Raw genomic sequence first — 13,431 nt, 5'->3', positions numbered from 1 at the left:
ATTGTAGGGTCACACTTTAATTTACATTTGGAATGTTGCCATTACTTTGGTTTAGTTGGACATTTTTGTTTTCTTGGTGTGTTGGGTGCTGTTTTTGGCACCTCTTTCTTTTGCTGAAGTTTGTTAAGAATTAAAGGCCCATATTTATACTTTTTGAAGCAAAACAGCGGTGGCGCTGGTTTGCGTCAAAACGTTTACCGCCGGCTAACGCCATTCCTAAGCGCCTTGCGGGTGCCTTATTTAAGGAATGACAGCCGGCGCTGCGGACTGGTCCGAGTAAAAAAAATGACTCAAACCAGGCAGCGCCGGCGTAGGGGAAAATGGGAGTTGTGCGTTAAAAAATGGTGCAAGTCAGGTTTGAGGCACAATTCATGCCTCAAACCGGACTTGCGCCATTTTTTGACGCACAACCCCCATTGAAATGACTCCTGTATTAACAAAGACAGGAGTCATGCCCCCTTGCCCAATGGCCATGTCCAGGGGACTTCTGTCCCCTGGGCATGGCCATTGGGCACAGTGGCATGTAGGGGGGCCCAAATTAGGCCCCCCTATGCCACTTAAAAAAAAAAATATACTTACCTCAACTTACCTGTACTTACCTGGGATGGGTCCCCCCCATCCATGGGTGTCCTCCAGGGGTGGGCGAGGGTGGCAGGGGGTGTCCCTGGGGGCAGGGAAGGGCACCTCTGGACTCCTTCCATGGTCAGAGACCATGGAAGTGAGCCCACAGGTCCCTTAACGCCTGCCCTGACCCAGGCTTTAAAAAACAGCACACATCAGGCTGTGCGCCGTTTTTTAAGGCCTGCCCTCTCCTGTGCGTCAAAATGACGCAGGAGTATAAATAAGGTGCACAGGCCTTAGAGTCATTTTTTGGACGGGAATGCCTACCTTGCATGTCATTAATGCAAGGCAGTTTCCCGCATCTAAAAAATGACTCACACGGAGGAATTTTGACGTCAAAGTTTAAACATGGTGCACGGTTTGCGCTGAATGTGCGTCAAAAGTTTTGGCGCACATTCGGCGCAAACAGAGCATAAATATGCCCCAAAATGTGTTAGTTATGTCAGTTTATTTTTCAATGTAATATCTAGTTAGGAGGTTGTTTGTTTGATTAGTTAAATAGGCAGAGCATTATTTTTAGTTTAGTTTTTATTTTGTGCTTTTTTTTTTTCTTACTTTCGAAGTGTCTCTTTTATATTTTGAGTAATTTAGTGTCAATGTCTTTATTTTCTTTTACTTTTTAGCAACGTTTTCTTCTTGTAGAGGATGCACTTGTAATTTGGAGAAATAAACATGTAGAATAGTTTTAATTAATTGTTATCTTAGAACATTTTTAGCTACTAATATTTTTTAGCTTTCATTTATTGTCAAACCTGCATTGTTTATAATAGTGGTTCTTTGAAGTGTTGCAGTCTTCTTTTGTAAGCCATCATTGTGAAACTGTCCTGAAGTAATTATTTTTAGCAAGCATTTTGTGACCTTTTTATAGTGTTTTTTAATTGGAAAAACATTGCACGTTGTCATTTACGTTAAAAGCTTATTAGCATCTTTGTTCTTAATTACATGCATATTAATTATATTTTGACATACTTTTATATGTGTATATATTTAAAGTAAAACAGTGTGTTTTATTCAGAATTATGTTGATTAACCAGTGTGGGGTATTTTATTTTGTTTTTCATGACTGTTGTTATTTTTACTAAAGATTAACCCCTTAGCTGCTTGGCCTCCCCCCCCCTCAAGTGCTGAGCCGTTTTTTGGCTATTTGGGGTAGTTCGCACTTAGGCCTGCATTGTTTACAATAGTGGTTCTTTGAAGTGTTGCAGTCTTCTTTTTGTAGGTTTGTAAGCCATCATTGTGACACTGTCCTGAAGTAATTGTTTTTTGCAACCATTTTGTTGTGCACTATTGTGACCTTTTTATAGTGTTTGTTAATTGGAAAAACATTGCACATTCTCATTGATGTTAAAAGCTAATTAGCATCTCTGTTATCAATTACATGCATGTTGATTATATTTTGACATATTTTTATATGTGTATATATTTAAAGTAAAACAGTGTGTTTTATTCAGAATTATGTAGATTGACCAGTGTGGGATATTTTTTATTTTTTTTTCATGACTGTTGTTATGTTTACTTATTTGTAACCCCTTAGCTGCTGGGCCTTCCCCCCAAGTGCTGGGCCATTTTTAGGCAATTTAGGGTAGTTCGCGCTTAAGCCTTCATAACTTTTTGTCCACATAAGCTATCAATGCCAAATGTATGTCCTTTTTTTCCAACATCCTAGGGATTCTAAGGGTACCCAGAGTTTGTGGGTTCCCCTGGAGGAGACCAAAAAATTAGTCAAAATACAGCGAAAATTACGTTTTTTTTTTTTTTAATGAGGAAAAAGGCTGCAGACGAAGGCTTGTGGTTTTTTCCCTGAAAATGACATCGACAAAGGGTTTGCGGTGCTAAAATCACCATCTTCGCAGCTTTCAGGAACAGGCAGACTTGAATCAGAAAATCACATTTTTCAACACAATTTTGGCATTTTAATGGGACATACCCCATTTTTACTATTTTTTGTGCTTTCAGCCTCCTTCCAGTTAGTGACAGGAATGGGTGCTGGATCCCGGGAAGCTAAACATTTCTGAAAATTAACACAATTCTGAATTCACCAAGGGGTCATTTGTGTAGATCCTATAAGGTTCAGCTGAAATAAAAAAATATTGAAAATTAGCTGAAAAAAACAGCCATTTTTCTCCATGTTTTACTCTGAAAAAAATGTCTGCAATGTCAGATTTTTGTAAGCAATATACCGTTACGTCTGCTAGACTCTTCTGGTTGCAGGGATATATAGGGCTTGTAGGTTCATCAAGATCCCTAAGTACCCAGAGCCAATAAATGAGCTGCATCTTGCATTGTGTTTTCATTCTATACCGGGTATACAGCAATTCAATTGCTGAAATATAAGGAGTGAAAAATAGGTATCAAGAAAACCTTTCTATTTGCAAAAGGGGCACAAGATAAGGTTTTGAGAAGCAGTGGTTATTTGCACATCTCTGAATTCCGGGATGCCCATACTAGCATGGGAATTACAGGGCATTTCTCAAATAGACGTCTTTTTTACACACTAGCTTACATTTGGAAGGATCAAATGTAGAGAATGACAAGGGGCAATAACACTTGTTCTGCTATTCTGTGTTCCCCTAAGTCTCCCGATAAAAATGGTACCTCACTTGTGTGGGTAGGTCTAATGCCCGCGACAGGAAACTCAACATGGACACATCACATTTTTACATTGAAAACTGACATGTTTTTTGTAAAGTACCTAGCTGTGGATTTTGGCCTCTAGTTCAGCCGCCACTTAAGGAAACCTACCAAACCTGTGCATTTTTAAAAACTAGACACCTAGGGGAATACAAGATGGGGTGACTTGTGGGGCTCTCACCAGGTTCTGGTATCCAGAACCCTTTGCAAACCTCAATATTTGGCAAAAAACACTTTTTCCTCACATTTCGGTGACAGAAAGTACTGGAATCTGATAGGCGCCACAAATTTCCTTCCACCCAGTGTTCCCCCAAGTCTCCCGATAAATATGGTACCTCACTTGTGTGGGTAGACCGAGTGCCTGCGACAGGAAATGCCCCAAAACACAACATGGACACATCACATTTTCACGAAAAAAACAGAGCTGTTTTTTGCAAAGTGCCTAGCTGTGGATTTTGGCATCTAGCTCAGCCGGCACCTAACGAACCTACCAAACTTGTGCATTTTTTTAAACTAGACACCTAGGGGAAATCAAGATGGAGTGACTTGAAGGGCTCTCACTAGGTTCTGTTACCCAGAATCGTTTGTAAACCTCAAAATGTGGCCAAAAAAAACACTTTTTCCTCACATTTCGGTGACAGAAAGTTGAATCTGATAGGAGCCACACATTTCCTTCCACCCAGCGTTCCCCCAAGTCTCCTAATATAAATGGTACCCCACTTGTGTGAGTAGGCCTAGTGCCCGTGACAGGAAATGCCCCAAAACACAACATGTACACATCATATTTTCCCAAAGAAAACAGAGCTATTTTTTGCAAAGTGCCTAGCTGTGGATTTTGGACTGTATCTCAGAGGGAAGCCTACCAAACCTGTGCATTTTTTAAAACTAAACACCTAGGGAAATCCAAGATGGGGTGACTTGTGGGGCATTCACTCAGCATTCCCCCAAGTCTCCCGATAAAAATGGTACTTCACTTGTGTGGGTAGGCCTAGTGCCCGCAGCAGGAATAGATCACACAACGGTCAATGTTGGTCCTTACATGAGGGCAACTGTTAACCCTAGGGTGATCCATTCCTGAAGCAGGCACTAGGTACAGGCACTCAAGTGGGGTAGTGTTTTTATCAGGACTGGTGGGGAAACACTGGGTGGTAGGAATTTTGTGGACCCCAGCATATTCCTGTAGTTTGTGTGACAGAAATGCAAGAAAAAATAGAGTTTTATTCAACATTTCAGCATTGCAGGGTATTCTGGGTAAGAAAACGTTGGGGAATCCACACAAGTCACACATCTGTGAACTCCCCTGGATGTCTAGTTTCCAGAAATGTCTGGGTTTAGTATGTTTCCCTATAGGGCCACCGAGCCCAGGACTTAAAACACAGGTGCTTTCCTTACAAAACCAGTTTATTTTGTGATAATTTTGATGTCTCTACAATACGATTTGGGTGGTGGAGTTTGGGGCTAAACTAAATTTGGGAGCTCCCAAGAGAGCACTCTCTCTGTGCTTGCCACCGCATGCACATGCTCTCTGGGTTGCGCTAACCCACTATTGTCCCGTTGCACAGACTGTGCTTGCGAAGGGACATCAGGACTGTCCTCATCACCTCCCACATAATCACTGGAAGAGGAGTTATCAAATGGGACTCTTCCGACTGAAAAATCACTCCCAGAGTCTGCATCATTGTCCTATCCCTCAGGTGCTGTCTCATTATCTGCTGTCTCAGTCTCTGACCCTATGTCCTCTATAATCTGAGTGAGGGCTTGAGCAGCAGTCATCCAATGAGATGCTATCTCTGCTATTGGCTAAACTGTTGCTATAAAACACTAGCCTACGTAGACAGTCACAAAATTTCTGGTGTGTGTGTGTGTGTGATATGTGCAACAGTAGAGGTCACCTTACCTTCGCTTCTTCCCTCAATCACCACGTTCTTTCAAGACACTCAAGACTATTACTTCACCTTGTCACATACCAATCGTCACAGTCTTTAGCACCTCTAGTGCCCAGTCCAACAATCATTATTGGTGCTCCCACTCCCATGACCTCTTCCTCGGATTCCCTCACTACCACCCAGCAAAAGTGCCCTTCATCTCTCCATAGCCCCCGTACATACATTTCATTTGTATTATAGCGCAGGTAGTGGCTGACTTTACTAATGTACTCAGCTATTTACATAAAATACAGATTTGGTCTTTGCAGTAGGCATAAACACCTTGTGCACTACTTTATGGCATCAAAGCTGCCACTAGACAAACGTCTGCTCCTTTTGTAGTAGAAACATAATCACAAGACTTACTTGACTTTTTGATTGCTGCCAGAAAGCTACAGTTAAAACGTGTCAGTTGAAGTATGCGCATTGCTTTGAAGACGCAAGCTGCAACTGCAAGACAACTGGTGGCGAATATATATATATATATATATATATTATATATATATATATGTATATATATAGATATATCACTTTTATATGTGGGTCTGGTTTTCCTGGGAGCCGATTGCAGCCTCCAGGAAAACCACACACGCATTGACAAAAGTGATCTTTATATACATATCTATCTTTATAGATATATCTATCTACATAGATAGATATATCTATCTACATAGATAGATATATCTATATCTATCTATCTATATATTTATATATATATATATATATATATTAGTAGCTGTATGGTTTCCTTGGGGGCCATATTGGCCCTCAGGGAAACCATACAACTACTAAAAAAAGAATTGCCCCCACAGGGTGTCGCCCTGCTCACGGGCGACCCCCTGTCAATTTATTTAAAAAAAAAACACATAGCCCGGGGGGGGGGTGGGGAACGATCAGACACAATCGCGCCCCCCCCAGGGGACACCTACCTTGTTTTAAAAAAATATGCCTGGGGGGGGGGTCCGTTTGCCGAGGGGGCCGACCCTCCCCAAGATAAATCCCTGGTGTTAAGTGGGGTTTCCGGGCCCTCGATCGCAGCTGTGTTCAGGTTTGAAGAGTCTCCCCTTTCAAACGAGGCCTTCCCGAACATCGGGAAGGCCGTTTGGGGCCCTTTCCCCCATTGGAGCAGGAAGCGGACGCAAGTGGGGTAAGGGGGCGGGGGGGGAGACATGGAAGATCTTCCGTGTCTCCCAGGGTATTTTTGAAAAAAAAAAACAGTTTTTAACCCCCTCCCTGGTGTCGGCCACTGGTCGTCACCCGCACCAGGGAGGTAGTGTTCCCACACTCTAGGGGTTAATGTGTAGGGGTTATTTGTTATTTGTTTACTTTTGTTTACAATTGTGTTCTTTCGATATTTCTTCCACAATGTATTTTGTCATCAATATTGGTGTGCCTAATCTGTTTTGGGTCACAATATTTTTGTTTTCAATCCATTTTGGCAGTATTTGTGTATGTCAATATTGTTTTTCATGATATGTCCAGTATACCCCAAAGTGCGAGACTTTGGACTTATACTTTTAAAAACACACAGTTTCCTAATGGTTAAATTATGCTTGAGCTCAGAACTTTGATCATTAAACTATGCTTTTTTTTATTCAGGTGAAGAGACAGTTTTACAAAGTATACTAGACATTTTTACACGTACTCAGGGCTGACCGCTTGCCAGTTAATGCCTCTACTGGGGGGTGGGCCTCCCTAGGGGGGCCCCAAGTGATCCCAGGGGGGGCGTCAGACACTGGCCAAAAGAAGCATTATACAGGCCTTTGTTTTATTCAGAAGCATGTTATTGCATTTGAAAAAAGGTAACAGTACATAATTGCAATGTTTAAATAGGTCTAGACATATTTAAACATTGCCATCTTTATAAAATAATTGTGAAAAATTCTGAGGGGGGCCCCAAAGATTATTTTTTTTTAACTGCGGGGGCGGCATTAAAAAGTTTGAGGACTACTGCTCTAGAGGGTCATTTGTGTGCACTGGCCACTTTTGTCTTTTGCTGTGATAACCCTTTGTTGGGGCATCATTTGTGAACTCATTCACTGACTAGATGGTGCCAGAAAGAAGAGAAATCAACAAATATACTTTGTGTAGGAAGGCAGATAACGTAAGGTGGCCTCTGCCTCTATGTCTCTTTGTCCTGTTATTCACCTACCTTTAAAGACTCGTGTAGCCCAGCGTGTCTGCATCTCTGAAGCAACCAAGATGGAAGCGATTGGCCGGATGAGACCGATAAATGCAAGAGTGGGGTTCTCCAGTTTTGGCGGGAAGACATTCTTGTAAAGGGAAACCGTACTGTCACTGATTGTGAAGACTGATTCCTCCAAGAAAGGGAAAGAGATGCTGAACCCTGTTGCAAAGATGATTATATCAAAGTCCTCTTGGGTTCCATCCTCAAATGTGACAGTGGTTTCCCCGAACTCTATAGCAGCTGGTTTCACCACCACTGATCCACGTAATATGCAGCCCGGAATGTCATCGCTGGCCAGTGGGTCTTTCCAAAGGGAACTAAAAGTAAAAATTATGAAGATACAGAGATTTAAAACTGTGTCAATGTAAATTAACATAGTCCACAAGAAGGCACTTCATTATTTGGAAAATATAAAGTGGAGTGTTTTTAAAAGGATGACATGCAAGTATGTTTCAATTACTGACTGGATGAATTGTTAGTATGTTTCAACTAATGATTGTGTGTTTATTTATGGCATATTAGAGTTTTGAAGGTCTGCCATTTGCAGTGCATACTGATTTTCCTATATTGAAATAAAATTACACTAATGCAATAGAACATTTAGGCCCATACCATATTTATACTTTTTGACGCAAAACTGCGCTAACGCAGTTTTGCGTCAAAAAATTAGCGCCGGCTAACGCCATTCTGAAGCACCATGCGGGCGCCGTATTTATTGAATGACGTTAGCCGGCGTTAGCCGCCGGCGCCATCTGGTGTGCGTTAAAAAAAACGACGTACACCAGGCAGCGCCGGCGTAGGGGAAAATGGAGCTTGGGCGTCAAGAAATGGGGCAAGTCAGGTTGAGGCAATTTTTGCGCCTCAACCCGATTTGCGCCATTTTTTTTTCACTCCCAAACCCCATAGAAATGACTCCTGTCTTCTGTCCCCTGGGCATGGTCATTGGGCATAGTGGCATGTAGGGGGGCACAAATCAGACCCCCCTATGCCACAAAAAAAAAAAAAATATACTTACCTGAACTTACCTTAATGTCCCTGGGATGGGTCCCTCCAGCCTTGGGTGTCCTCCTGGGGTGGGCAAGGGTGACAGGGGGGGTCCCTGGGGGCATGGGAGGGCACCTCTGGGCTCCTTCAGAGCCCACAGGTCCCTTAACGCCTGCCTTTTGCAGGCGCTAAAAAACGGCGCAAAAGCGGCCGTACGTCATTTTTTTTTACCCGCCCACTCCCGGGCGTGATTTTTGCCCGGGAGAATAAATCCGACGCACATGCCTCGGAGTCGATGTTTTAGACGTGAACGCCTACCTTGCATCTCATTAACGCAAAGTAGGTGTCCACGCTAAAAAATTACGCTAACTCCATGGACTTTGGCGCTAGACGCATCTAACGCCAAAGTATAAATATGGAGTTAGTTTTGCGTCGAAATTGCGTCAAAAAAAACGACGCAATTCCGGCGCAAACGGAGTATAAATATGCCCCTTAATGGATTATATCCATAAACGGAAGAAAAATACATTTCAGGATTTGTGTAAAGAATATGCAGTTACTTTTCCTAGAATTTGTGGAATGTATTTGAAATGTTGGTCTTTTATATGAATCAACCTACTGACACATAACTGAGATCCAGTTTCTTATCAATGTACACTGGTTAAATATATGTTACATTGCATTATTGCCCAAAAATAAATGGTATGTAATCACTCTCCTCCTAAAAGATGGGCCCAGGGACAATTTCCTTGTTTGCATTTGTGCCCATGGCACTCTTGCTACACAACTTCAGGACCGACCTCTACTGGGCACTTTGTTCTTCCCACTCAGCTGTCTTCCTTCCCTGCTAGTTTTCATTTATGGTTTGGGGATTTGTGTTTTTTGAGGAGTGCATGGTCCTCTTTTTCTGGGCTATATATCCTATTTGTATCCCTTTCACATGTCTTGGTATGAGCAGTCTTGGGGTTAATGGGTTGCTTCAGAGTTTTCCATTAAATATGACGGCACCACCTGAATGCTTATTTCTCTGTTTTCTTTGTGCTGGAAGGGTAGCTGGCCTTGGTCTTGGGCTTCTTTATCCTGTGAATGGATCATTGTTTGCTTGTACAGCAGGGAGTTTATCTGATACCTCACATCTGCTTGGCTGTGGCTCCTTTTCGTCTGGCCCCTCTCCTTGTCTGGGGTGTAAGGGGGGCTGTGTTTGCTGAGGTGATTTGGGCTCTCCATTTTGGCCTTCTTTCAGCCCTGTGATATGAGTCACTTTTTCCATGGTCCATTGGCTCTGGCTACTTTGGCTTCTCTATGTGCTCCTATCTGAGCTTGTGGCTTAGAGATTGCCTTATGCTTGCCTGGATCCTTATCTGGGCCTCCTCATTCCTTGGTCCTCTGATTGGGGTTACTATAACCAGGTATGGTCGCTCTGCCCGCCCTGGTTCCCTTTTTGCACCCTGCTGAGCCAGGATATTGGCGATTATGTTTTTTGCCCTGCATGGTCATTGGTTTCCTAATCTCCTTAGACCTCTAGTATGGTTCTCTTTGGTTGAGGTTTGGTGACTGTGTGTACCCTGGCTCCCCTGGTGCGCTAGCTGGCTTGAGAGCTAGAGTCCTTTTATCAGCCTGCCTAGGTATCATGGCCCCCTTGTCTCCTTTGTCCTTAGTTCTGGATTTATTGAGACAAGATTTGGCATCTTTGACCACCCTGGCTTCCTTTGTGCTCCCTGCTTGGCTTGGGCTTAGATTTTTGCTCTGTTGCATAGTTTATTGCTCTATCACTCTTTAGTAAATCCATCTGTTTCCCTTTGTCCTTGGCATGTACGTTCAGCGTGTGGTTTCTGGTTGTTCTGTTCCTGTCAAATTAGATGGGCACTAATAGGTTTACGTTTATGAAGTTTCTTCCTGTTCGGTGCCTCTGGCTGGTACTGCTGTCTTTGGATGTCCTAGTCCTAGTGGTAGCAGGTTTTAGGCCCTTTTGCTGGTACTCTTTACTTTCTGGCCCTGTGCTCCCATTCCAGGTCACCTCTCCTTGGTTATAGAAAGCCATGGTGAATTGTGTATTGTCTTGTTCCTTGGTCAGCAATGTTTTTCCGCCATTGTCGGCTGGGCTGTAGTTGGGCTTTGGCAGCTAGGCATACTTGTCACCTTGATGGTTTCCTTATGGTATCTCACGTCTTGTCCACTGTGTCTTGTAGGGTGGTGTTCAAGTTAGGTTCAGCTTTTTACCTAGGAGAATATTTTGCTTCCAGCTAGGCCTCTGTGCTTCTTCTTAGGTGGGGTTGCACTATGATGAGTGATCACACCTTGGGCCTATCAATTGGCTTTTTCTGTATTCCATCTGTTTTGCTTATTGCTGTGGATGAGTGGTTGGCCCCTTAGTGGGGTTCTTGCCCCTTGGTGTTGCTGTGGTATGCTTTGTATCAGGTTTGTGTTTGAATGAATGCCTCCTGCATGCCTCTTCCAAGTCGGCTTTGCTATAGGCTTTGGTGCCAATTCTACTGGGGCCTTCTTTGCCTGTGGTTTTTTGTTGAAGGCCTTTGTCTTCTCTTGTCCCACTTTTGGATAATGTAGTCCTTGCCAGTTCAATGGTGTGAAAGCTGCCTGTGCTGTGGTTGGGTTGTTATGCTTCTTTTCTATCTTGTCTTGGAGACGTCCATCTGGGGGCAGATTGGCCCGTTTTGGACGGCTTCTGCAATTTTACTCCTACTCTTGTGGGATGTGGATCTGTGTGATCTTTGCAACTCTGGGTTACTTGCTATGATGGTAATCTTTCTTCACCACTACATTTCCTCTATTACAGTAGTATTCCTCTCTGAGGGCATGTTGTGTTTCTTGGTGGTTCAAATGGTTGGTTGAGGATCACACTGTGTGCTTAATGCTTTGGAATATCTTAAGCAATACAAGGATTGGCATAAGGAAGGGTTGAGAAGATAAGGTTTTGACTATTTACCAGTAATCTTCATTACTAAAATTACTTCTCCTCATTACAGTACATATGTCTCTCCTTCCCTCCCCGCTGGTTATCATGACCTAGATTCCAATTCATTGGGGGGTTACACAAAGTTCTGTGGATATAAAATAGAGACTAGCACATAAATGAATCTTACACAGTAATTATTACTGAAGTGCCCTTAAAAATCATGTTAAAAACACCCACAAAACATTCTCCAAAGTTTACATCTTTATTTACCATTATTGATAAAACTTCCAGCCAACATAAGGTTTGTCATACTAGTTACCACCTTAAGACTTCAGTAAGGCTAGAAGAGAATGTACAGTTATATCCCACTAAAACTAAACTGATAATTTTTTTTAAAAATCATGTAAAAAAGAGACTTTACACAATAGCAACAAGTCACATTGTATGTAATGGTAAATAGACACCTTGCACCTAAATAAGAAGAATAAAGTGCTGTGAATCCCCTTATCGGGAAAAATGTATACAATATATCGATGCATGAAAAAACAGAAATGGATCTATTTTATTCAAGCAGGTGTCTGAGTGTATACCTAGGGGCATATTTATACTTTGTTTGCGCCGAATGTGCGTCAAAATTTTTGACGCACATTCAGCGCAAACCTTGCCCCATATTTATACGACGCCCGACCCAGCGAACGTCAAAATCCCTCTGTGTGCGTCATTTTCTGGATGCGGGAAACCGCCTTGCATTAATGACATGCAAGGTAGGCTTTCCCATCCAAAAAATGCCTTTAAGGCCTGTGCGCCTTATTTATACTACTATGTCATTTTGACGCACAGGAGGGGGTGGGCCTTAAAAAACGGCGCACAGCCTGATGTGCGCCGTTTTTCAACGCCTGGGTGAGGGTAGGCGTTAAGGGACATGTGGGCCCACTTCCATGGTCTCTGACCATGTAAGCAGTCCAGAGGTTCCCTTCCCTGCCCCCAGGGCCACCCCCTGCCACCCTCGCCCACCCTTGGAGGACTCCCATGGATGGGGGAACCATCCCAGGTAAGTACAGGTAAGCTGGGGTAAGTAGGTGGGCCTAACTATGGCCCCCCTACATGCCACTGTGCCCAATGGCCATGCCCGGGGGACAGAAGTCCCCTGGACATGGCCATTGGGCAAGGGGGGCATGACTCCTGTCTTTGCTAAGACAGGAGTCATTTCAATGGGGGTTGTGTGTCAAAAAATGGCTTTTTTACTCAAACCTGACTTGCACCATTTTTTGACGCACAACCCCCATTTTCCCCTGCGCCGGCGCTGCCTGGTTTGAGTCATTTGTTTTTACTCTGACCAGCCTGTAGCGCCGGCTAACATCAATCCTTAAATAAGGCGCCCACCTGGTGCGTAGGAATGGCGTTAGCCGGCTGTAAATTTTTTGACGCAAACCAGCACTGGCGCTGGTTTGCGTAAAAAAGTATAAACATGGGCCCTAGTGTTACCCATAAATAAACTCACATCCTCAATGGCCATGGTGCTCACCAATTACAACGTTACTCTAGTTCAAACAACAGTATCAAAAGTTCATGAATACCTGATAATCCAAATTAGATTGTAACCCAATTAGATTAAAGATGATATCAAACAGTGATCTCACATGCAAAAATATCCAAGGTACTTACATTCACCAATTCACCAATACAACAGTATAATAGTGACCTACATTATCACAGTAGCCTTTCTGTCATTTCGAGGCAAGTCCTAAACAGAAACCTATATTTATAAATTAAATAACGTATGTATTGTATAATAAAGAGACTCATATCCTCTATCAAAGTACACAATTAAAGAGAAGATCAAAAACATGCCTAGACAAAATTTGAGTCATGCCTGTGTAATCAGAGCAATTTTGCATTGTTCATATTAAATGAAATTCTTCAAAATATGATATTATGTGATATTGTTTAATTATGCCTTGTTTATGGTAAGACTGTACTGCAAAGGCACTATTTGATGACTGCAAAATCTGACTGCAAAAACATAGAAAGAACATGAACAACAGAGGCTGTTGCTAACAGTGCTTTTGTGTTTTTGCACTATTTGTTTACAACTCCAAAGTGGATGCAAGGATACATTTCATGCTAAAATACAGCAGTCAAATGCCAATTTAGCAATTCATGTAATT

The 13,431-nt window shown here is 42.7% G+C and overlaps 1 protein-coding gene across 3 annotated transcripts in view; it reads right to left on the bottom strand.

Annotated features, from left to right (window-relative positions):
- The window catches only part of LOC138293042 (dimethylaniline monooxygenase [N-oxide-forming] 2-like), a 476,533-nt gene that overhangs the window by 52,762 nt on the left and 410,340 nt on the right, over positions 1-13,431 (bottom strand). For all 3 annotated transcript variants that reach the window (XM_069232030.1, XM_069232029.1, XM_069232031.1), the window contains one exon: positions 7,330-7,682. In XM_069232030.1, the coding sequence (XP_069088131.1) occupies positions 7,330-7,682 (353 nt within the window). The remainder of the gene's footprint in view (positions 1-7,329; positions 7,683-13,431) is intronic.

Source organism: Pleurodeles waltl, chromosome 4_2 (genome assembly GCF_031143425.1).
Source record: "Pleurodeles waltl isolate 20211129_DDA chromosome 4_2, aPleWal1.hap1.20221129, whole genome shotgun sequence".
NCBI lineage: Eukaryota > Metazoa > Chordata > Amphibia > Caudata > Salamandridae > Pleurodeles > Pleurodeles waltl.
Note: the sequence above shows the minus strand (reverse complement) of the source record. Positions and strands in the feature narration are given on the sequence as shown.